The sequence below is a fragment of the Lithobates pipiens genome, unplaced genomic scaffold, assembly GCF_037356315.1.
Source record: "Lithobates pipiens isolate NorthernLeopardFrog02 unplaced genomic scaffold, aLitPip1_a1.2 Scaffold_16, whole genome shotgun sequence".
NCBI classification, from domain to species: Eukaryota; Metazoa; Chordata; class Amphibia; order Anura; family Ranidae; genus Lithobates; species Lithobates pipiens.
In genome coordinates, this window is record NW_027507748.1 from 176,581,340 (window position 1) to 176,607,889 (window position 26,550).

Here is a 26,550-nt window from a genome sequence, read left to right on the forward strand (position 1 = left end):
TGTTATTCTGTCCTTTGCGATGCAAATCAACTCCTCCATAGCTGCTATCTGGTTAACCCGTACCACCTATTCCTTTATGGAAGGGGGTGACTTGGACCTCCAGTGCACTGGAAGACACAACCTAGCTGCATTAATCATATGCATAGTGATTGACCTATAGTATTTTTTACGGGAGATTTTGAAGATGTGAAGGAGGTATTGCGCTGGCGAGAATTCCAAAGAAAGCGAGGATATCTCGGTTTCCACTTCATGCACTTTACACCAATACGGCTGAATCAATGGGCATGTCCACCAAATATGGAGGAACGTGCCTGGACCCTGTTCACACCTCCAGCATTGGTCTGAGACTGCTGGGATAAATTTATGAAGTAGTTCCGGTGTTCTATACCATGAGAGTGTACGTTCAAAGAGCCCTTTTGAATGTACAAATGCACTCGATTTCAAGCGGTTTCATGAGTCACTATGTCCAGCTCAGTTTCCCAATAGGCATGTTCTGATCTCAGGGAGGCATAAGGCTCCCTAAACATTGTGGCGTAAAGCCCTGACATTAAATGACTCTGGGGAGAGGAGCTAGAGCATAGTGATCCAAGGACCATAGGAGTTTTTGCAAAGTTTTCTCTATTCATAGGACTGTCTAGGTAATGTTTCAATTGGATATAGGCCCAAAAGGTGAAAGACTTTCTGTTAGATGCCAGTCCAACTTGTCAGAGAAACCTTTCTCTGGAAAAGAAGTGCTTAGCCTGCATTTCTGCATAAGGCCATTCTGCTGTTAGAAAAGCTCCTTCCATGCCTGGAGGAAAGTCTGGATTACCCTTGATAGGCATGATCACACAGTATATGGTTGATAGCGAGTGTACTTTGCATGCCCTATCAAAGGCATGCAGGGTTGCTCCAATAAGAGGGTGAGAATGGACATTAGCCTGTATGTGTTTCTTTGAGAACCAGGGGATGTAGTGGAGTTCAGTACCCAAAATCCGTTTTTCCAGTAAGATTCAACTCTTATCGTTAGTATGGAGCCTCCAGTCTACTACCCGGGTCAGGTGGACTGCCCAGTAGTACCTCTGGAGGTCTGGGAGTCCAATTTCAGCCTCTGACTTTGGTAGTACTAGCTTTGCCCACCCCACTCGTGCCACCTTAGTTCCCCAAATAAAGGCTCTGCACATGCGCTTGTTTGCTGTGAAGGAGGGCTACAAACGAATCAGGATAGTCTGTAATTTGTACTGTAAGAGGGGGGAGCACCATCATCTTTAAAATTGAGGCCCTACCAAACCAGGAGATGGTGGGGGCCTCCCATCTGTGAAGAGACTGCTGTATAAGCCTCAATTCTGACGGCAAGTTCCTGTCATACAGGTCATTAAGTTTACTAGGGAGTTGGATGCCTAAATAAGTAATAGCATCTGTTTTCCAGCGGAATGGAAAGTTAACCTGATAGATCTGTACTATCCTAGGGAGCAAAGAAACATTTAGCGTGTAAGACTTTGAGAGGTTAATTTTCAGATTCGAGATGGTCTTGAACTGTTCTAATACTGGCATTAGATTAGGCATGGACGTCAACAAAGATGAAAGAAAGAGCAAGATATCATCCGCAAAGGCGGTAATCTTATTTTTCCGTTGATGTACCTCTATGCATTTTATGTCTGGATTCTCACGGATGCATTGAAGCAGGGGTTCCAAGGTGAGGATATATAATAAGGGAGAGAGGGGACATCCCTGCCTGGTCCCATTTTGGATGGGGAAGGCGTCTAACAGGTGGCCGTTAACCCGGACTCTCGCCCTAGGATTGGTGTAGAGTGCTCCAATAAAAGCCTGCATGCCACTTCCCAGGCCCAGGGCTTCCGTAACCACACTCATGTAGTCCCAGGCCACCCTGTCGAATGCCTTCTCCACATCCATGGCTACAAAGCAGCTCTCCCTATTGGTTAATGTAAGCCAATGATGTAAATTGAGGGCCTTAATGGTGATGTCCCCGGCTTCTCTTCCAGAGACAAAACCAACCTGGTCCAGACCTACCCAGGTGGGTATATGATAGGATAAACGATTAGCCAGGATCTTGGTGAACAATTTAACATCCACATTCAGAAGGGAAATAGGTCGATAATTGGCTACATCAGTGGGGTCTTTGTTTTCCTTAGGTATTACTGAGAAATAAGTTGCTAATAAGCTACCCAATGCACAAGGAGAGTGGGAGAGGGTGTTAAAGGCCTTAAGAAATTCCGGCGCAAGAGATCAGCAAATCTTTTGCCGGGCTTTGTAGCCTTCAAGGCCTCTCCCCACTCCTCCAACGACAGTGGAGCCTCAACTAGCAATGTCTTAGTTTCTGGAGTGGGTTACTCCACCTGAGTCCACTACATGGTGCACCGTGGATGCAAGAGTTTGCCTCTGTGCACACCTTGCCAACAACCTTCCGGGTTTATTGCCCTGTTCATAAAATAGTTTCTGAGAAAGTACCTGCCTCTTCTGTGCCCGTTTAAACAGTTCCCCTAGTAGAGTCGCCAGTGTATCAGCTAATTGCTCAGCTACCCTTACTGGTTAGTGAGTGTTTATGCTGTGCTTCCAGTAAAGCTATTTTATTAGACAGATTTCGAATCGTTATTTGGTGTACTTTTTTTTTCTAGCTGCGATGGTTAGCAGATGCTCCCATATGATGCATTTGTGCGCTTCCCATTGGGTCATGGGGGACACGTCTGGGGTGTCATTATGTTGGAAATAGTCTTTAATGAGCTGTGTGATTTCAGCCAGGTCCCCAGGATCAGTGAGAAGAGAAGCTTCCAGTCTCCAGTTCCTAGTAGTCATTTCCCTTTGAGGAAACTGCAAGGTCAGTGTGATCGGGGTGGTGATCAGAGAGTAACATACTCTCTATGGTCACATCCTGCAAGAAGGTCAAGTCTGTCTGGTGGATAAATAGATAGTCTAACCTTGAGTAGGGGTTGTGTGGAGGCGAGAAAAGTGTGTAGTCTTTCCCCTGGGCATAAAATGTTCGCCAGTTGTCATGAAGCACAAGGGAGGCTAGGCTAAGCTTGACCTGGCGTAAAGCAGAAGATGGAAGTGAGGAGGTACCTGTGGAGGTATCAAGGAGCGGATCTAAGACCATATTGAAGTCCCCCCCCAGTATCAAAAGGCCCATCTGAAACATGGTGAGCTATAGTAGGACTTCTTTAAGGAAAGTTACCTGTCTAGAGTTGGAGCAATAGATGTTCGGCAAAGTCACCGGTCTATTTTTCCAAGTCCCTTTTAGGAAGAGGAATCTGACCTCTGGGTCAATGACTTGGTCAGTAAGGCCGCGTACACACGCGGGGACTGTTCGCCCAACTTTGTCCGCTGAACAGTGTTTCGGCGGACAGTCCGCCCGTGTGTGGGCTTTCAGCGGACAGTTTCAGCGAACAGTCTGCTGAACAAAGTTTTTCGGAAATTCCGAAAAACTGTCCGCTGAAACTTGGTTTCAGCGAACAGTCCCCTCGTGTGTAGGCTTGTTCGTCAAACTAAGTTCCGCGCATGCTCAGAAAGGATTTACACGCCGAAAGTTGTAATGCAGTGTATAGGACGTCGTATTTTCCGTCCCGTCGTACGTGCCGTTCACGTCATCGCGCACGGTTTCAGCAAACTGTTCGTTCGTCGTGTGTGGGCAAGTCCGTCCATGCTAATTTTGAGCGGACTGTTCGCTGAAACTGTTTGACGGACAAAGTTGAGCGAACAGTCCCCGCGTGTGTACGCGGCCTAAGGCAGAACGGGAATAATTTAGCCAGCACTATGGAAACTCCTTTCGCTTTGGATTCAGAAAAAGTCGCATGATAGACCTCCAGGTATCGGCTATTGGATAAGCGAGAAGTGAAGCCTGATTTAAAGTGGGTTTCTTGCAGAAATATCACTTGAGCTCTGTGGTGGTGAGCCTTAGCAAGAATACTGCTACGCTTCTCCGGGATCTTAAGGCATTTATCGTTCAAAGGAATAGACCTTGAGAGATAGAGGAGCTGATGTTTGCACCGCAGAAGGCATGTTTAGTAGAAGGGGGTAGGGAAAAGAGAACCGAGGGAAAGAAACAAATAAAAAAGATAGAAAGAGAAAGAAAGGGCAAAAGGGGAATTAAAGAGAAAGAAAGAACAGAAGTAAAGGTTAAGCCCGCACTCTGGGCTTGCCAGTAACCCAAGAGAGGCTTAACACTTGCACAATCGAGCTATCCCCTATGTGGAGATCACAAGAGAGGTACCGGAGGTAATACCAGTCCAGCTGAGTTACCAAATAAGGGAAGGGGTGAAAAACAAAATTAACATGAGGCTATTCTGGTAGGAAAGAAACCTAGCACTGAAAAAAAAAAATATGCACACTTCCTACCATCCAGAGACCCAGAGCTGTTGCCTTATAGTATAGGACCAATTGCAGCTAGATAGAATAAAATAAAGAGTTAACAGTTCAAACTAATAACATTTAATAATTTTAACATTTTAACAATTAGACAGCCTTCATATTGGCCAACTAGAAATGTCAGGCTCCCTGATCCCAGGACCATCAAAATCCATGATGAGTCCAGAGATTAGGGGCCCCAATAACCTGCAAGCATCGAGAATGTATTATAATCCCTGCAATAACTAGCATAGGGAAGGATATAGAGCCCTATACCGCCTTACATTATGAATAGCCTTACAGCCTATAATGGCCAGTGTGAACATGGCAAGGGACTCCCCTTACTCTGGGACCTCTGGGACGTCTATCCCCACCACCATATTCCGTCATGGATGTATGGGTTAAAGTTTGCCATCCTCAGGGCAACCCTTAAGCTGTCACAGTGTCGTATAAGGGAATGAAATAATACAAACCATTAAACAAGGAACAAACAATGTACAGGCTTGATGAGCTATGCCTAACCCTTATCCCCAGAGCCTATGGAAGTGGTAATCTGTATGAGTCTCTGAGTTGTCAATGTATGACCTGCAATAACAGACTGGCAAGTCCAGGTCCTTGCTGTCCTCCCCCAAAAAAAAAAAGAAAGAAAAAAGGGGGAGGGGGGAAGAGGTGGTTGGCTATGGGGTGACAGCAAAAGCAGAGTTTCCATCGCTGCCGCCACTGATGGAATCAAGCTAGGTAGAGAGCAGGGGATTACCAATTCTTGCCCTGCAGTAGCTGTCCACATTTAGCCTAAAGAGTCAGTGTGGCAAGGGGGAAAGGGGGAAGAACACGCATCTTCCCGCAGGTCAGCTGGCATTCTCAGTTTGGCCGTGTGATTACCATTTGTCGCTTGATGGCAGAATGGGAACTTCTATCGGTAGGGAATGTGTCCCTTGCAGGATTTGTAGGAGAGGGCGGAGATCCCTCCTGTGTTGTAAGGTAATGGTGGACAAGTCCTGGAATAGCTGGATACGTGCCCCTTCATGTTCCAGGTGTACATGATTGTGGGCCGGGCGCAGGATCTCTTCCTTCTGGGTAAAGCTGACCAGGCAGCAGACAGCCTCCCTGGGTGGATTGGTGTCCCTGCCCCTTGGCCTCAGCACTCTATGGCACCTCTCCATCTCGACTGGCGCATCGGATGGTCTACCAAGAAGGGTGTTGAATATAGCCCAGACAACAGCTTGCAATTGGGGGGCATCGACTGACTCAGGGATCTCCCCAACGATTTTCCCTGCAGCCCCAATTGTCAAAACCCTCCATATGTCTATGCATGTCAATGAGATGCTGGCCATGCACACTGACTGCTTGCTGTACCTGGTGTATGGGTGTGCCGTGTGTCATGGCGACTGACTCCACATTTTCCACATGTGAGGCAACAGCTTTAAGCTCTGTTTTCAGGTCCACAATTGCCTCTTAATGTGCTCTTAATGTCTAGGGCCACACTCTGGAGGTCTGCCAGGCATAGGAAGGGAGAGGATTGTGAGGAGGATGAGCCCATCTGGGAGATTGCAGGGGTGTCAGCTGTGTCCGCGTAGCCTGTGTAACTACAGTCCACGGCTTGAGATGTGGCCTGTGTGTCTGTGTGTTGAGTCCGGAACATCGCTGGAATGTTCCTACTCATCTGGGTAGACTGATCACGCTGAGAACGGGTGATTGACTGGCTCCTACCCGTCATTCTACCACTTGTGGGTTGAGGTTTGGCTGCTGTGAAGGCTTACTTGCGATCCTGGATGGTGGAGCTCTCTCTCTAAGCAGCTGTCTCGCTCCGGTGCCAGGCCACTCTCCGTGGACATTGGGACTTTTATTAGCAAGAGTGTTTATTGTGTAATGTGGTATCAGTTTTATAGCCAGTTCATTAATTGCTTGACTTAATAAATATTGAGAAGGTTGAGCTAAATCAGGCTTTATATTCTCAGTTATTGTACAAAATAAATACACCATTAACATACAAAAAGTATATGGATACTGTGAGAACCTCTGTGCCTCAGAGGTTGCAGTGTCGTTTGTCTGCCCTTCTCCTTGCCCATTGACAAAACATTTTGTATATTGTGAACCACTTATAGAATACAAAGCATTTTATGAATTAGCAAGGGAAGAGAGGGGTGAGCACACATAACTGAAAATGGCCTGGATAGCAAAGGAGTGTAACATGCTGTGCTTGTCCTGAAGTGGTTAAGCAATACCGTTTTCTCCCCTCACTACTCCCAGATTTATGGTAGGTAGACACTAAGAGGTTGTCATACTAAATAAGTGATGTTAGTGTGGCAACCTCCCCTGCTGTGCTATTGTGTTCTGAACGGGAGAACTGCCCCCCGCCAGAACCCACTGATCAGTCGTTGGACCGTCTTCTGTCAGACAGTCTGGTGTACACACTGACCGAATGTCGGACAGTTTCTGTTGAATTGGGCCATTCAGCCCATGTGTACCACCTTTAGATTAGACAGTCAAAAAGAATAAAAAGACAATGAGGTTATTCCTCTACCCTCTAATTACACTGTTCCTTGACATTAATGCAGGGCAGTTGATTGGTTCCAAGGAGCTGCCCCCTGCTCTTCCAGTTTGAAGACTGCTGTACAGGGGACTACAAGAGTTTAAAATCAAGTCAGATACAGCGGTTTATTCTAGGTGCATTTAAAATATATGTATGGTAATGATTTATAATAAATACATAACTTGATTTATAGATTTTTTTTTATAACTCCCTGAAAGTGAGCTTTCAATTATTCTAAATATTCATAATAAATTTGTGGAATAGCAGTTTATGCCCATTTTTTTTCTAAATGTGAGTTCCAGAAGTTCCCATTCTGAAGTTTAAAATTTAGTTCCAAACACTGATTTGCATACACTTGTACAGGGGCATGTGCACTCTTGTACTATAGGTTCCCATAGTGAAGTTTAACATTAAGATCCCCCTTTTCTATAATTGGATCAACAAAGCAAAGCTTCTGGATGGTTGCCAGTGATGGCATCACATTGCTCTTTGCCTTACGACAGCTGTATGGTTCATTTTATACACCCCTCTAAACGCATGAAATAAAAGAGAATGAGTGGAGCAGGACCATGCTTTTGATTATTTTGCAAACGGCAGCTGCAGACTGAAAGTGTTGCACCCTTCCCTTGTCTCCAAATGTGTTTTTTTTTTTTTTGGATACATTGTATATTACAACAGCAAACTGATTTTAAATACTGTTTTACAATGTCATTTCCATACAGTGATATTGAGCTGAAATCATGTAGATGAAAAGGAACAAACGGTAGATGGGTTTCAAAAACATTCTGTCCTTACACAAGGGACAACCATAGGTATTATAATACATCATCATATTACCAAGAAATATATTGTAAGGCAACAAACATACATACTGTATAAATATATCAACTATGAAGAACTCTCCATACAAGACAGAAGCATTTTGCTCCATTTATCTTAAAGATAAAAAGTTCAACTAAAGATGCATCTTGTGACAAGGAGACAATCTGAACGGGAATCAGCAACACGTCAAACGTAAGTGTCTGATGTACAGGAGTAAATAGCTGCTGTCAAGTTCTATAGCTAAAAAAGTAAACAGCAAGGAGAAAATAAAGTGACATTCAAACTGCACACAATTTGTCTATGTAGTTTGGGATGCACCTGCTTCACCTTCAGCTATCCAGTTGACAAAACCAATAGATATCATTATTTTCATATTGTCATAGAAAAAATTTACTTCACACAAAAATGTCTCATTTGGATACGTACCTATTTATTTTATTTTTTTTGCTAAGTAGATATTTTTTATAGTATTCCTATGTTTTAGCCAACCTTCTGAGCAGGTAATCTTATGTTTTACTATATCTGACCAGAAAGGCAGGCCTTTACTGTGGAATTTTATGGCAATGTAGACCAACTTTGCCATCCATAATTTTCATTATGTTAATAACAAAATCTGTGGGGCCACCTCCTTGTTTAAAATGCCCTGAACAGTGCCAGTGAGCACTGACTTTTTGTCGTATTTCTTTTAAGAATCTAGGGTGGATTTGGGTGTAGGAGTAGGGTTAGATTTTGGTGGAGGACACCAGAAAACTGTACATACAGTAGGTGGATTTACACCACCCATGCATAGAAATATTTTGCACTTCTGATTAACCACTTGCCAGTTTTTCTGCTACAGAGCAGTAGCTCTGCACAGGATCATATATATATATATATATATATATATATATATATATATATATATATATATATATATATATATATATATGCATGACTCTACATTTCTGCCTGCAGGGGGTGTGCATGCCAGCGGGCCAATTCTACTGTGAATATTCACAGAAGAAGCCAATCTGCGGGTGCCGGACATTCAATGTCCTCTGGCACCCACTGATCTTTGGCAATATACAAAGAACTAAGATATGCCTATGTAAACAAGGCATATCTCAGTTCTGGCAGGGGGGAAGGGATGTATTCTGTCTCTGCAAAGCAGGGACTAGAATCAATCCCTTCCCTTAGTAAAAGCATCACACTGTGTACACAAAAACACTGACTTGTCACACAGTGAACCCTTTAAACGCCCTATATGTTTAACCCCCCTTCCCAGCCAGTGTCAGTAGTACAGTGACACTGAATTTTTTTAGCACTGATCACTGTATTAGTGTCGCTGGCTCCTGCAAAGTGTCAAAACTGTCAGTTAGTGTCCAATTGTCCGTCGCAACATCATAATAATGTAAGTCGCTGATCGCCGCCATTATTAGTATAAAAAAAAATCCATAAAAATATTCCATTGTTTGTAGACACTATAATGTTTGTGTAAACCAATCACTATACACTTATTGAGATTTTTGTTACCAACAACGTACCAGAATACATATTGGCCTAAATGTATGAAGAACTTTTTTGCATTTTTTTATTGAATGTTTTTCATAACAGAAAATATATATATATATATATTTTTTTAATTGTTTTTTGTTATAGCACAAAAAATGCAGTGGTGATCAAATACCACCAAAAGAAAGGTCTATTTAGGTGGGGTTGGACGTGGGGGCCTTCATATTGGCCCCACCCGGGGTGGTCTGTCCACTCTGTCGGCTCAAGTTCCCTGGCCTGGCTGGCATTCATCCAAGGCATATCTTGGCTGCTTTAAGTTTAATAATATATATATATATATTTGCATTACTCTGTTAATATTCAAGTACAGAAATTGTCTCTTTTGAGTACTACATATACATTTATTTTTGTTATTATTATTATTTTTATTTTTAGCAACTACTTAAGATAATTGCAGCCATTATCAGCAATTTGGGTTATATGAGCCATCAGTGTTCGGACAGCCTCTCTGGGGTGGTGGGACCCCCCTTTTTTGTGGGCCTGTATGTGCCACACTCTGTCACAGCTCCCGGACAAGACACCCCTAGGGGAGCTTCCAGTTCTCAGTATGACATCTCCTTATGGCGGCTGTGAGTATTGCTAACACCATAAATCTTTCCTTTAAATCTCCTCCTTCTCCAATGTAGTGACCCAGACACTCTTTATTGTCTCCTTTTTAGATCAAGACATTGCTGCTCCTGATGAGTGGATTAACATACTCCACGAAACGCGTAGATCCTTAGTATATGCAATGCTTGAATTGATTAATTGTTGTAATTTATTTCTACTTTATATGGAGAGAGCCTCAGTACATGTTATACCGAAGCCACCTAATCATTGTTATCTTTATTCATACGGACATTTGTAATGTTATCAGTAAATTCAAGCAAATGGGGAGTTTCTCAGTCAGTGTAGTATAAGGGCTATATACTGTCATGTAAATTCATGTTCCTTTTTGTATATATATGAAATTTTCAGTTTTATTATTTATTTTATTGTATGAATTTTAGTAATGATTTATATTAAATATGCAGTTTCTTACACCCACCACTGTCAACTGTACGTCTCATTTAAAGTCCCATCCTGTTCTTTTTTTTGTTCCTATTTATGGGAAAGGGGGACATTTTATTTGGGTACAGTGTTGAATGACCACACAATTGTCAGGTAAATGAACGCAGTGCTGTTTTGCAAAAAGTGGCCTAGTCGTGAAGGGGAGCAAATCTTCCAGAGGTCAAGTGGTTATATTGCAAGTGTCATATAGTTCTGTGGACTGTGTCCCCAGTGGAAACACTCAATAATGGGCAGGATAGATGCTAGAACAGTGTATGTCCCAGACAATAGATAAGCTACAAGGCCAATGGTCAAATTTGGCCCAGACAAATTGATTCTAAGCAGAGTGTAGGATTCAGGTAGACAGGGCAAAGACTGACAGTAGCAGAGGTGCCAGGCCAATGATCTGGATAAGCACAGAAAACCTGACTACAGAGAGCATACACTACCAGTTCCAAGGCATTAGCAGACAGACAGATGTCAGCGTCAATCAGAGCTCTATCCCAGATATGAGAAAACAGACTAATCAGTGGTACGGGTGCAGACTATTTATTTTATCTATTGATTGCTAATTTTTGTTATTTAACACGTTTATCGATTAAGGTATATATGTACTCAGCAAATCCTTAACTGCACTGTTGCTAAATATTCAGCAGATTGTGAAGGCTTTTATGTTTTTTTATAATGGATCTTGTTGATATAAATGTCAAATGTGGCACAAGCACATTTGTAAGGGGGCTGTAGAGAGTACAAATGTGATAGTGATGATTTGTGAAGGAGTTGCAGTAGCTGTGATTGCTAGCAGCCTTATGTAATGTGTCTCCAGGCTATAACCGTCTCCTGAAGCAAGTTCCCAAACACCGACGACTTCTGTAGCATGTTTGTAGTTTCTGAACAATTCCTGTCACATGCATTCAGTATCTGACAGCCTTTTGTAGCTTCACATTATATTATGTGTGACCCTTTAGTGATATCAAGGGGTCCCCTCTATCATGCTATATAAGTGGAGCACCATTGGGGCTTAAATGAACACCATAAATGGATGAGTATAGGGGGAAAATGCTCCCTAGGGGAAACGCAGATAGCAAAAATAAAAACAGAATAAACTTTTAAATGGTTTATACAAAACTACAGTGGGTATAAAAAATCCACACATTCTCTTGTTTTAACCAGTTGTATTTACTCGGTGCAACTTATAATATCCAAGTAAAAGGTATAACCACCAACATGTCAGAAAAGAATAAAAAACAAAACTGAATCAGTTGAAAAGGGATCACCACCTTGAGTCAGTATTTTGTTGAACCACCATTTGTGACCACCATTTAATGACTGACTTTAGTCTGTTGAGATATGTCTCTACTAACTTTGCACATCTAGACTTTGCAATATGTGTCCTTTCTTCTTTGCAGAGCTGCTCAAGTTTAGTTACATGTGATGGTGACCATTTGTGGACTTTATGTCATTCCACAGATTTTCAATGTGGTTTAAGTCTGGGCTCTGACTAGGCTATGCAAGAACATTCACCTTTTTCTCCTTCAACCACTGTGTGCTAATTTTTCTGTGTGCTTTGGGTCATTGTCATGTTGGAAGGTAAACCTTCTTCCCATTGACAACTTTCTTGCAGAGGGCAGCAGATTTCCCTCAAGAATTTGATAGTATTTTGCACCAATCCATTTTCCTCCTATCCCGACAAATGCTCCAGTCCCTGCTGCAGAGAAACACCCCTATAAAAGGATATCACCACCTTCACATTTTACTGTAGGAATGGTGTTATATGGATGGGGAGCTGTATTGGATTTTCATATTGTTTGGTGTTGAGGCCAAGTAATACAATTTTAGTCTCATCTGACTATAACACCTTTTTCCATGTGGCCTCAGAATCTTCAGGGTGCGTTTGGGCTATTATGTGCCACAAGAGACAATCTCATTGTGAAATTAAATAGCTTGATTACGCTGACTTGTCCTTGAGAGATTGCTGTCGTTTTTTCAGACCAATTGCTGCTTGAGCCATGCTCAATCACGGAGTTTAATTTTTCACCGTCTGTAACATTGCCTGCAGTTCACTGGTCACCAAAGACAAAAGATCACCATTAGTCTTAATGTCCTCAGAGATGTCAGTAATTCTCAGAATTGTTTCTGTGTGAGTGATTTTCTAGCCTAAACCATGACAGTGAACAGCGATTGCAGCATTAGCTGAGCTTGTCTCTCTTTCATTCTTCAAATGTGATATTATTTTCAGTGAATTTGATGTTAAACACAAAATAGAAAAAGCTAATTCAGCCAGCACACACTGTAAAGTTAAAATTAGTCCTGACTTTAAGAAAATGTGCAAAATGTAAAAAAAAAAAAAAAACTGAATTGTTAAAAAAAAAAAAAAGCAATGCAAAGAGATGGACCATGATATGAAATAAACTTGTCGGTCTGATTTTATTTTATTGCCTTCGGATCAGTTAGGACTATTAGGCTGTAGACATCACTGGAAGGACACTTAGGAACTAAAAAACAATAATTAGCATAACAGCCTAAAGCAAATACAGTTATTGAAAATAAACACATAGCTATATTTAAATCATTTCTAAAGTAGCAGCGGGTTCGCTCCTGTAGGTGGCCTAGAATCACACAGTCTGATGCACAAACAGAGATATCCACAGTGGGCAGCACTCCCCTTGCTTATACTCAACAGTGGTCACCAGGACCAACAGAGAGTGAGGATATCCGTAACAGACAGCCATATAAACTTGGCTAGGGTTCTAATCTCTCACCATTATGCAATATTAAAAAAGGTTCTGACATTTATACATTTTAGGAGTTATGATGGATGTGATAGGTATTGATAACTATTTTGTTTTCTATAATGAACATAAAAATGTGTTCATGGAACATAATTTGTAATAGACAACTCAATTAACCAAACTGTAAGTCCCCTTTCACACTGGGGCGTTGGCGCTGTCGGCAGTAAAGAGCCGTTATTTTTAGCGGCGCTTTACTGTTGTTTTTGCAGCGGTTTTCGGCCACTGCTAGCGGCCGAAAAAGGGTTAAAATGACCCGCAAAGCACCGCTTTGCCGATGGTTCGGCAGCGGTGCCCATTCAGTTCAATGTGTCCTTCACCGCTCCAAAGATGCTGCATGCAGGACTTTTTTTTGCGTCCTGCCAGGGCACCACTCCAGTGTGAAAGCCCTTGGGCTTTCACACTGGAGAGACAGGAGAGGCTCTTTACAGGCGCTATGCAGGTGCTATTCTTAGCGCTGTAGTGCCTCAGTGAGAAAGGAGTCTAATTGGATTTGCACCCATCAATGAAAATATGTACTTCTATACTCAGTGGTGCAACGTACAGTCTGTAACTAGTAAGTGACCATGTGCCTGTAAAAAGAAAAGTATGAAATAAAAGATATTTCTAAGCAGATGGAAAGAATTATGTTACAGACAGTGTTGGAGCAAGGTCCACTCTGTGTTTCGTATACCACTAAGGCTGTACAGGTCATAGGGAGGAACCATTTCTTGCAGTGAGGAGGGGAAGCTCAATACAGATAGAGGTATAAAGCAAGGATATTTAAAAGGGTTGTAAACCCTCATATTTTTTAAATAAAAATAACAATCATCCCTACACTTACCTGCTCGGTGCAATCATTTTGAACAAAGCAGCCCTTATCCTCTTCTTCTGGGTTGCCCCAGCCATGCTCCAGGCCCCTCCTCTTCATCAGGTGCCCCCATGGAAAGCCTGTGAATACTGTGGCGGTAGGACCATGTGCTACCTGGAGGATTGCTGGTTTATGTCAGATTTTGGAGAGAAAGGGAGGCTATTTAGTTTTGACCTGGCTATAGCTCAGGGTTCCACCCAACAGACAGGACGTCTGTGCATGGGATTCAGGTGGACTCCCATTCCTCTGAGAGGAGTGAGAGGCTGCATGGGTGTAGCCAGAGCATGCATGTCTGCAGGAGGCAGACGTACTTGGTGACAGAGCAGCAAGACGCTGATCAGGAGTGAGCTAGGAGAGAGCTTAACTCTAGGAAACTCTTTTGGGTCTGAGGAGCAGACCTAAGCCCTTGTACACACGGTCGGAAAATCAGTCGAATGTGTTCTATCGGACCATGTGGTCGGATAATCCGACTGTGTGTGGTATGCATCAGACTGTTTCCATTGGAATATCCGTCGGACCAAATTTTCCAACTTGCTGGAAATATTTTCCGACAAACTGGTCTGATAGGACATACTCCGATCATGTGTAGAGAATTGCGATCGGACAAAGTGCCACGCATGCTCAGATCTAATTCCTACATCAAAGCTATTGGCTACTAGCCTGAACGTAGTCCCATCGTAACGAAATTACATCATGACATTCTGAAAGATCGGATTTTTCGACAACTTTGTCCGACCGTGTGTATGCAACAGTTTCGGACAAGATCCGACGGACAAAATCCGACGGATTTGGTTGTCGGAATCTCCGACCGTGTGTACAAGGGCTAAGGCCTGAATCAGCTGTATGGGAAGAATGTAAGCCAGGAGGCTAAAGTATTGAGTGTGCAAGATACAGTAATGGTGGAACCCCCCTGCATGGGTACTGATGTTGTTGTGAACTTTTCTGTGCTTTTAAATAAAAGTGGGCTAACAGGCCCTTAAAAATACAATTTTGTACTGGTGTACTCATTGGAAAACGCACCTACCATTTGAGTCTGATAACCCCAATCTTACAATACACACACACACATGCATATGTGCTTGAGCTTTGAGGTGTACACCCTAAGGCTGTGCACACCTATGCCAGAGAATTTATTGGTGAAGTACTCCCTATGAGTTCATTTTTGCCAAACAGATGAAGACATTGCAACTTTTCTCATCAAAATACTGAGAATGGAGATTATAACTATCACATACCTCCCTTATCCAGGAATGAGCAATGTACATAGATCACCCAGAGTTGATTGATTTTTTTTTTTTTTAATGGTTAGTCGGACCAAGCTATAAAGGCAGATAGAAGTGTATACAAATCAAAACTTTTCTTTTTAAAGTCAAGTTTTGCCCTACTCCCTTTTTCCACCAAGACCTCTATTGATCCGCTTAGTGATAGGTACAGGAGGTAGGAGGTGCAGGGTCGAGCTTGGATTTTACAAAAACGTGTATCATAGCTGCATATATATGTAGATCTGCAAATCCTTTTGACAAGCAAAGTAAATAACAAACAAACGTATAATATTGGGCTGAATTGAACAATCATAGATAGCTTCCAGGCTGGGTAGAACTTTCATGACTTTTATAAGTTCTCCCTGATTTGTCCAATGCCACAACTACTCCTATTACATTAAAAAAGCTTTCCTAACTAGCTGATGGAGAAACCAATGTAGATTTGCTGGACTGACTATATGACAGTACATTATACTGTTATATTATACTTATCCCAAAGACTATACAAAAAGGAGAAATATATTAAAAGACTTACCGTTATTGATCAGTACATGAAGGCCAATATTTTTTGCTTTGAAATTCTGAACACAGTTCCGAATGGACTTCATAGAAGCCAAGTCACAAAATAAAAATTCCACTGGGAGGATAAAAAACAAAAGAATGCACATTAGTGAGACCTCTGGAAAGCAGCACATTTTCCTTTGCAATATACTTTAGTTTAATAAAAACATTGTATTACATAACCTTTTTTACCCATAGAAAACTTTAAAATAATTTTCAAGTTAAGAGGAACCCTTACTAAACACAGTTCATCACAGGTAATGGAGAAAAGGGCCCTTATATTGGTGATCAATAGACCAAAAATGTAGTCTTGACAGTAATGGTCAGAATGCCACCCTTACAGGCAGCTGAAATGATAATTTAGTCCATGCTGCTTTTACTTCCAAATCGTACTGGCCCTGAAAGTATTCAGGTACCATGAAATGGCAGGTCAATCAGCCAAAGATCATTTGGGAAAAAAGAGACATTTACACACATGGCTCCCAGTACGTGCCATCATAACATGGGTGTTGCAGTAAGACAGGTCAATCAAACAATAGCGCATTAATAAATTTTTCACTAAAGACTGTAAGAGCACCGACAACATCACATTGGACATTACTAACAAGTAAGTGAGAGCAGAAAGGGAAAGAGAAACACAACATCGTTAAAAGTAAGAGGACATATAGAGGGGAAGAAGGGAAGGAAATGGGGGTGGATGAAGCTTCTACCAGAAGGTACCATCCCCTCTCCGAAATTCTGCTGCATTTGTAGTTAGCCAGAAAAGTCAAGACCATCACTGTCTGAGATATGTTTGAAGGTGCCTTATATGCAGGTAGATAATCCAAGTGCTTCAAACACTATACATTTCTGGTAGGTCTTTTTTTTTTCTGTGAGTTTGCCCATCCTCGTTAGCTGTTAAAATTCTGCAGTTTACTCAGAAAGTGATTAGGGTGTCAGGGATCTCTAGTATGTCAGAATGTCAGTATGTCAGAATGAGCGCTCTAGCTGCAAAGTGAAACTTCACTCTCCCAAACAACATTGATTATTTTTATTCCTCATGTTGCTAGCATTAATGAATAGATAGGAAAGTATATTATATTTACTTGTTTTCATTTCTTTTTTACATTTCTTCAGTTACTTTATGGTTGCCTGCCTAGGCAAATTATGTCATACATCCCAGTCTTCAGGAGAGGAGGAGGGGTTTTCTTAGTTAAGCACACTCTCTTGTATCCAAATGTTACATGAATAATTTGCCCTTACTCAAGATGGCCACAGCTCAACATTCTAGGGAGTGTTTCTCAAAGCGATTTTTCAGCAAAATAAAGCCTGGAGACATGGATGGATAGGGAGTTTGCTTTGAATAATAAAAATGAATTAAATAGAGTTTTTGGTTAGTGGTTCTCAGATGCAGTGAAGAGCTGCTTAAAGAAGTCTTTATGGGTTGCCACTTAGGATCTGGGTATGATAGATAAGATAGCAACTTCTGAAGTTAGGGATAAGATGAGCCCATAACTTGTTTGTAGTCCTGGGATACTGAAGTCTAAAATGGGTGAATAAGCCTGCAGGGACACTAAGTATGTAACATGTTTCCCTTGTCGCCCCTAAAGCATTGGTTGGAAATAGAGAGGAAAATCCTGTGTAATGTAAATGGTCAATATAAAATGTATGTGACACAGGGACCTTTCATTGTAAGCTTCATGAGGACAGGGACCGATGTGAATATAGAGTATGCAAAGTGCTGTGTAAATTATTAGTACTATTTAACTGACTGTAATAAATATATAAATATATGTCTTATGTCTCTTTCCCAGTCCCTGTTGTAGTATGGAGGTGTAGGTTACACATGTCTCAGGAGTATGGTGTAATTCAAGATATCATGTTTAGTTGATAACTGAGTTAACGCAAAGAGTCTCAAAGGGGGTTAGATTCCTGGTGGGGGGCGGGGTATCTCTGTTTCTGCCCCTGGGCACAGCCTGGGGGAAGTCAGCAGCTGCATGAGGGGCTTCAATCTGGGGCAAAGTATTTGTAAAAAAGATGAGGGGGGTGATCCAAACAAGGTAGGAGGTATAGTGCATCCCAGGAGGAAATTACAGATTACCAAACATTGAGATAAGGGGTCCAATTCAGGAGGATATGCCCTGATTGCAGAGTAGTGAATCCCAACTTGAATAACAAGGTCATGCAAAGCAGAAGATGAGGGGGTCAGGGAAAATGATCCAAGGAAGAGAGATAAGAATGATGCTCTACAGATTATGGAAACACAATGTTTGTGTAGTTCATGCTTAAACCAGTCAATAATATGGGCAGAGCAGATTCCTAGTGTGACTCAAGATGTGGCAAGCCTGAGCTTCCAGCATGTTTTCACTTAACCAGTATGTCATATTTTAGCTAAGCGGAGAAACTTGCCAAGATATAACAAAGTGCCTAAGGTTTTATTGAAAGGGCAAGGTATGTAGAGGGGTACTGTCTGAATTAGGTAAAAAAAAATGAGGCAAGATATTCATCTTAAAAAAAGGTGCTTCTTAGATGTCCAAGACAATAAACATTGTTGACTTAACCATAATAAGGAGAGAAAGCTGAGTTTGTAGCGTTTTAGTTAGTAGGGATGTGGACACCCCAACTATCTCTTGATGTCAAAATGGACTTTCTCTCCCTCTGGTAAGGGGACGTTGAGCCCCTCTGACTTATGGGTATTGATTTTAAAGTTTCTGAGGGACCCAAGTATCAGCATAAAGTACAAATTTATGCTGAATTATTTTCACAGTGAGCACTTACATGGAAGGGTTCTTATGGAGCTCTTGGGCTAGGTACTCTATTCCTAATATATACAGGTAAGGGGAAAAATGGCAACCCTCATGTGTCCTGTTGATACCTAAAGGAATTAATATGGTAAAGTATCCTCTGACCTGGGTTGTCAGGGATGAGTATCATGGCATAATATTGATTATAAAATCAACTGGGAGGCCAATTTTATATAAGGCTGCCTCTTAAAATTGCCAATTAAGGCATTAAAGACGTTTTCTGCATCTGCAAAATAGTAACTTGCCCACTGAGTCAAGTCTTAGTTATTCTTGAGAATAAGTTTAAAGTGCATTTCCTGGGCCTGTGTAGGCAATGTGCATATCTCAGTAATAGAGTTGAATGTGAAATTGAGGACAGGGGACAAATGCTGCAATTTACCTTCAATACTACACTGCACTATCTTATTATACATAAAAATTACATTTATCAAACCAATGATATCAGGCAACCATTATTATGCCCGACATAAATATACTAACATGCCAGTATGTTTTATATGTTAAGATAGGTTAACAGTTTTGGCTGTCGGACAGTTATATGAGTTCTGTGGTCAAAGCATATGCATTTCCATTTTACAACATTAACAATAGAAATAAAAACAATAACTATATTTGACAATCTAATATTAGCTTACAATGTAATATAAGTTTACATTGAAAACTCATTCCTTGTTGCTTTATGAAACAGACCAATCACTGCCGCAAGATATTTTATTGTAAAATATAAAATGTTCATAACATTAGTAATAGCAATTATGACTTGGAATACATTTCTGTAATGCACACTCACCACAAACAAGTATATCCAAACCATATAGGAATGCTTTACAAAGAGACAGGGATTCTTTGGGTTTTGCATTAGCGCATTCGAGACAATCAATTTGCACTTTTCAAAATATTGTTTAATAATAGCAAAGTAAAATGGTGCAAATAAAATGTTTCATAAAAAGAGTATTAAAAAGGAAAAAGAGAGACTAGTGCAACAGAAAAACAAAAAGGGTTTAAAAGTGAAAATAGCTAACACAGTCCTGGTTCTGTGAGTATGGCAGAGATCAGTCAATGAGTAAGATGGGTCAGTGGCTCTCATAGTGGCTCTCATAGATCTTGGCTGGTGTTCCTTGTTTGATGGTAAAAGAGAACTCTAGACTACTGATGCAGCCCCTCTTTTCTGGTCCCTGAGGAGGGTGTTTACAGAAATGCTCTGACCAATAAGAAGGTCTGAGGAGTGATTTATGGGATGTCACAATATTTTATGAGCATTCAGCTATCCTGTCCTCAAATTCAGTATTCTACATATATTAACCTCTTGACAACGACAGCACACAACTATGCGGCCTCTCGGTGGGTGGGCCTTGGAGCCGAGTGGCCACATATTTGCATGCAATATTGCAAAACAGCTGTGCAGAGAGCATATGCCCTGCTCCCAATACAGTTACTGGTGGCTAATGGTAAGCTTTCCGATTATGTGACCACCATGACAGTCAATCACGGTGGTCACATGATCGTAAACCCTGCCCTGCCTCCCACCATATGAAACCCCTTAAAGAGCGAGGAGGAACTTGCGCCAAGGAGTTAATATCTTGAAATACCTACAAGTTGCATTCTGGTAACTTATACTTATTATATTATTGTCCAGCATGAAATTACCATTTGGCTGAATACAAATACAATGGGTATCAGATACCGTTTTCAACTCGGAGAGGTAATGGGTCTAATCCACCTCCGCTACCTTCTAGGATAAAGGTATTTTGGCTGAAAATGTTGCTAATTGATACAGTTAAACTTTTTCTGGCTGTACCATTATCATCTCAAGAGTTATGAAATACACTAAAGTTTTGATACCCCAGGACAAGATAGACAGAAATGTAATTACTATAGCTAAACAATGGATTACCTAGAACAGTTATAGCTTAAGATTAGCAATTACCTATGCGTGGACTTGACAGTTTTATGATGGCTATTAGAGTTATGCCTTGTACACACGGTCAGAAATTCAGACGGAAAAGATCCAATCGGATTATATTGTTGGAAAATCCGATTGTGTGTGGGCTCTATTGGTCTTTTTCCGTCGGAAATTCCGCCGGAAAAAAATTGAGAGCAGATTGAACTTTTTCCGATCGTTTGTAGAGAATTCCGATCGGACAAAATGCCACGCATGCTCAGAGACCAAAGCTATTGGCTACTAGCCTCAACATTGTCCCGTTGTAATGAACGAACGTCATCATGTTCTGAACGATCAGAATTTCCGACAACTTTGTCCGACCGTGTGAATGCAACACCAGTTTAGTACAAATTCCGTTGGAATGTCTGGCCGTGTGTATAAGGCATAAAACTAGGATGTGTATTGTCCTGTTAATGGGGTATAGATGGGCTAAATCAAAAGGTTATCTGGTTGCCCTGCTTTGTTTTTATGTTAGTTAAAAGAGTTGAGAGGGTCTGTGGTGTTCTCTTAATGGACTGATAAGGATACTCTGGAATGCAGCTAAAAATTTGTTAATTGTATACAATCCAAATGTCAATCCAAGTCCAAATGTAGTCATGTCATAAAAGGGGGGTTGTTACTGCTAAAAAATAAATGTCATGGCTGATTATGATTTCCGAACAACATGGCTGCACTGTCTCACAACATCTTTTGGGGTGTCCAATTCACATTCTCATCATACTGACCATCTATTTTGATTTCTAAAGATGATATCTTTCTGCTTGTCTCATTATTACCCGGTACCAAGAATGTAAGGGCTGACGCATTGTCGCAACAGTTTTTCTTTGCTTCCAAGATTGAATGCCTGTTCCTGTAATACCTCCCCATCACATGCTGGCTACTGTACATACCAGTCTCACCTTAGCTTTGGGTGACAGAATTTGTGCTGCTCAGATCCAGTCTACTCTCGAGAAACCTGCTGACCGCTGCTTTGTCCCTGAGAATCTCTGCCCTGCTTTGCTCCAGACTTACCATTCTCCCAAGGGGGCTGGCCACCCAGTAGAGAATCAACTCATTTGGGCTATTTCTCAACAATTCTGGTTGCCTAGTCTGCGCGCTGATGTTCCTGCCTTTGTAGGCGCTTGTTCCGTGTGTACACAGAGTAGACACCACCACACCTTCCAGTGGGCCTCCTACAACCCATACCCAATGGAGAGAGGCCTTGAACCCACCTATCTATGGATTTTATTGTGGAGTTACCCAACTCCCAGGTCAACACAGTTAGTCTTATGGTGGTTGACCGGTTTTATAAAATGTCACATTGTATTCCACTAAAGAAGTTGCCCACATCCAAGGAACTGGTATCCAGTTTTGCCCGGGAGATCTTTCGGTTACATGGGCTACCCAAGGTTATCATCTCTGATAGGGGTACCCAGAAAGTCTCCAGGTTTTGGCAAGCCTTTTGTGCACAGTTAGGAATTCAACTTTCCTTCTCCTCTGCGTATCACCTGCAGTCCAATGGGGCCGCATAACGAGCCAACCAAGCCTTGGAGCAGTTTCTACGCTGCTATATTTCTGACCACCATAACAGCTGGTCAGACCTCCTACCTTGGGTGGTATTTGCTCACAATAGTTCCATCAATACTGCTTCCCGATTGTCTCAGATTATGGCGAATTATGGTTTCCAACCATCTATATTGCCTGACTCATTTGTTCCTCAAGGAATTCCTGAGTTAGAGGGGAATCTCTGCAAACTTCGTTCCACTGGGGTGCAGGTCCAAAAGTTCTTCCAATGTGCCAGTGAGAGGTACAGACTCCATGCTGACCGCCAAAGACTACCTGCGTCTTCCTATCAGGTTTGGGAGAGGGTCTGGCTGTCATCTTGTAACCCCTGACTTCGTGTTCCCTCACTGAAACCACAATTTATTGGGCTTTTTTGTATTCTCCGTAGGATCCATCCAGTGCCTTGCACATTAGACCTTCTTTCTAACATGCATATTTCAAATGTTTTTCATGTCTCCTTCTAAAAAACCTTTGGTGTGCAACCGCTTCGCCAGCTCGGTACGCTGTCTTCACCCGGTGCAGGTCGTGAACAAATGAGGAGTATGAGATAAAATTGATCATTGACTCCCGTAGGTTCCATGGGAGCATACAGTGCCTGGTTAATTGGAAAGGGTACAGTCGAGAGGAACGCTCTTGGGTCTCATCCTCGGATGTACATACTCCTTCCTGTCCTCCACCGTGCTTTCCATAGAGGGAAGGGTCGTTAAGGAGGCGGTACTATCGGGGCTGGGCCCCCTCAGCCCTTCCTTCTCTATGCTCAGGTTGCTCAGCTGTCGGTTAAAGCGGAGTTCCATCCAAAAGTGGAAACTTTAAGCACTCCAGTGCCACATTTGGATTAACTGTTGACTTTTATCTACATCTGTTTTTGTGCAAGTGGGAAGTCATATTTATTGTTCTTACATTAAGTGACACTAAGTCTCTGTTTTTTTGTTTAAAAATAACAAACATGTTATACTTACCTGCTTTGTGAAATGGTTTTGCACAGAGCAGCCTAGATCCTTCTCTTCTCGGGTCCCTCGTAGGGGCTTCTGGGCCCTCCCTCCTGTTGAGTGCCCCTACAACAAGCAGCTATTAATCGTAATGCATAGAATGCATTAAGATAAAAAAAATTCTGCCTTTAGAACCACTTTAAATTTACAGGTATCAGTATAAGGGAGAGTCTCCTGAATCTGCGTCATGGCTTTGAAGGAATTGAAAAGCCTATATTAGGGTTAATGTTAGAACTAATGTAATTTCCAGTTAGGGCACATTTAAGATAATTGGAACTTGTACATTTGTAAGCATTAGACAATAGGCTTGAGGAGGGATTGTGCAAATGGATTTGAAACTGTTGCCTGTTTATTGTCATTTATGAAACATTGTTACCTTTTTTTAACCATTTCAATACTGGGCACTTTCACCTCCTTCCTGCTCAGACCAATTTTCAGCTTTCAGCGCTGTCATACTTTGAATGACCATACATTCATGTCATACAACACTGTACCCAAATTACATTTTTATAATTTTTTTCACACAAATAGAGCTTTTTTGGTTGTATTTAATCACTGCTGGGGTTTCTGTTATAAAATTTTGCAAATAAGTAATTTCTCTTGATTAAGTTTTACCAAAAATTATGCTGCTACATTTCTTTGGTGAAAATAACCCAAATCAGTGTTTATTTGGTGTTGGCAGTAATGGAGGACAGGCAGATTCTTTACTTGGACACTGAAATGTGTATAGGGACAGGGGTATATCAGTGGTGCTTGGTGTACTTTGTGGGGGGGGATCTGTGACAGCTCTCTGTGTAAAATCACCCTCACACAGAGTGCTGTCACAGATCTGCAGATTCCCCCCCCCCCCACTGAGCTCCCACTGAGCTCCCACTGAGCTTGGTGGGGAGACCTGTCACAGAGACACGCGTCTCGGTTTACATTGTGACGGCTGTGATTGGACACAGCCGTCAGGTGATCGGGAGGGCCAACCACATTGCCCATATCCCAATCTCTGCTGAGCTGGATCCTGTGGGCCGCAGCGTGCCTCGCGGTCATGCTGCGAGCACTTGTTCTGAGGAACATTCCTGAACTCAGAACGAGGAAAGGACCACCCGTCCATTTATGTGCAGTGGCCGGGTGGGAAGTAGTTAATTGTTCATTTTATGTACCGTATTTATCGGCATATAACACGCACTTTTTTCCCCTTAAAGTCAGGGGAAAATCGGGGGTGTGTGTTATACGCCGATCCCCCGCCATTTTGGATCCTCTGGGTGGCTTTTAGCCGCCTTCGGCCCTTCTCTGTGGCTTTCGGCCATCTTCGACCCTTCTCTGCAGCTTTCGGCCGCCTTCGGCCCTTCTCTGTGGCTTTCGCCCACCTTCGGCTCTTTTTGGCGGCTTTCGGCCCTTCCTGGCGGCCGAGAAACCGCAGAGAAGGGCCGAAGGCGGGCGAAAGCCGCTGAGAAGGGCCGAAGGCCACCGAAAGCCGATGAGAACAGCCGAAGGCGGCCGAGAACTACCGAGCGCCGCTGAGATACACAGGACATCTCTGACATTTTTTTAAATAAAAGCGAAAAATAAAACAGACAAGGATGAAAAATTACACAGACAAGGGGACAAGGCTGCAATAGTGGACAAGGCTGCATGACAAAGCTGCATATGACACTGACAAGGGTGCAATGATGGACAAGGCTGCAAATGACACTGACAAGGCTTCAGATGGACACTGATAAGGCTGCATTGATGGGCATTTAAATGTAAGGTTTTTTTCCTTAAACTTCCCTCCTAAAAGTTTTTTCCTTAAAATTCCCTCCTAAACTTGGGGTGCGTGTTATACGCCGGCGCGTGTTATACGTTGATACGGTAGCTATTCAGTGCACTATAGTTATCTAAAAATAACAGATTAGAAGCTGCCTGTGAAAGCGGAGCCATTGGATAAGAGATCTGAAACTCCTCTGACTTATCCATATATGTAAAACTACAACAAGAAGCAGGACTTTATAGGGTAGAATAATTCAAACTGATGGTTAATAAAGGGTATAGCTTTATTTTGAACATAAACTAAAAAGCATATCCATATATGCTATCCCTTAAGATCTTTCGATTTTAGAATAACAAATTACACATATGCCATAACACAATGATTTTATATTGTGAAATCATCCGCCTGGCCCTCATTCATAGATCCTGTGTCATTCATAGAAGCTGTAGTACGGTTTCTATGAATGGCAGACTTGGCAGGAAAAGCCAGGCATTGTCAAGCTCTCTTAACGAGAGCTTGTGACTGCAATTAGCTGTATTAACCCCTACCACACCAGAAGATTAGTGGTGGGGGTGGGGTGGAGCGGATACGACAGATGAAGTACTATTTAAATGCATTAACAGCCCCTAGATGTGGTGGTTGCATATGTTTTATTTTTTTATGCTGAGAAAATGTTTAGCAAGCACAAAAAATACCTGAGCTGTTTCTTAAATGCAGTGCCATTGAAGATGAACAAATGCAGACATTTTTGAAGCCTGCCATAGCTACTTCCATGGAGAAGTGAGTGTAGCCATCAATGGACTGAAAGTGTTTTATTCACAGGTTTAAAGGTGGGAATGAAAGTAAAAAGAAAACGAATGCAGCCACCTTAGCTAAGTACTAGTATGCTGCAATATATTACATATTTGTATTTTTGTATTTAGATATGCTTTAAGTATGTTTTTACTGACTAACCTAACTAACATGTCTGCCTACAATTTTGCTGTTAATTTATGTTCACAAAGCAAAGGTAAGTTTCATATTTCTCACTGTGATTTTGTTTTCCTCTAAACCTCGGGGAAACAGCCAAATATACACATTGGGACACTTTGGCACATCTGCCAAAGTACCCATGACTCTGCCCGTCCTGAGACCCATGCAAAGTGGCCAGATTGGTGACCCAACTTTTTTCTACTGGAATTAAACAATTAAAGTGGTTGTGAAGGCACAACGTTTTTTACCTTCATGCATCCTATGCGTGAAGGTAAAAAACCTGTGTGCAGTAGTCCCCCAACCCCACCTAATACTTACCTGAGCCCCCTCTCGATTTAGCGATGTCCGCGAGAGCCTTGCCTCTCCAGGGACTCACTATCCTGATTGGCTTTTAGCATCAGCGGGAGTCATTGGCTCCTGCTGCTACCAATCACAGCCAGTGAGCCAATCAGGCAGGGCTGAGCCATGGCTCCGTGTGTGAATGGACACACAGAACCATGGCATGGAAGCGTGCATGCTTGGGTGCCCCCACAGCAAGCAGCAGGAGGGAGGGGCCAGGAGCACCAGCATGGGACCCATGAAGAGGAGGATCCAGGCTGTTCTGTGCAAAACCACTGCACAGAGCAGGTAAGTATATATAATTTGTCACTGGAAAAAGGAGGCTCAGTAAAAATATGTCACTGATCCACTTATTTTTTTCTTAAAACTACTAGTCCAAGGGACTAATTTGGGGGGTCCCAATCTACTTGTACCCCATGAAAATGTACGTGTCCTGATAAAAAAATATATTTGAACCAAAACCATATTTAAATAAGGTCTTTTTACCCATACATTCACATTCACTTA

The 26,550-nt window shown here is 42.0% G+C and overlaps 1 protein-coding gene across 5 annotated transcripts in view; it reads right to left on the reverse strand.

The window, feature by feature from the left end:
• DHRSX (dehydrogenase/reductase X-linked) overlaps window positions 1–26,550 on the reverse strand; it is a 772,860-nt gene that overhangs the window by 190,010 nt on the left and 556,300 nt on the right. For all 5 annotated transcript variants that reach the window (XM_077480803.1, XM_077480801.1, XM_077480804.1 and 2 more), the window contains one exon: window positions 15,710–15,811. In XM_077480803.1, coding sequence (XP_077336929.1) covers window positions 15,710–15,811 — 102 coding nt within the window. The remainder of the gene's footprint in view (window positions 1–15,709; window positions 15,812–26,550) is intronic.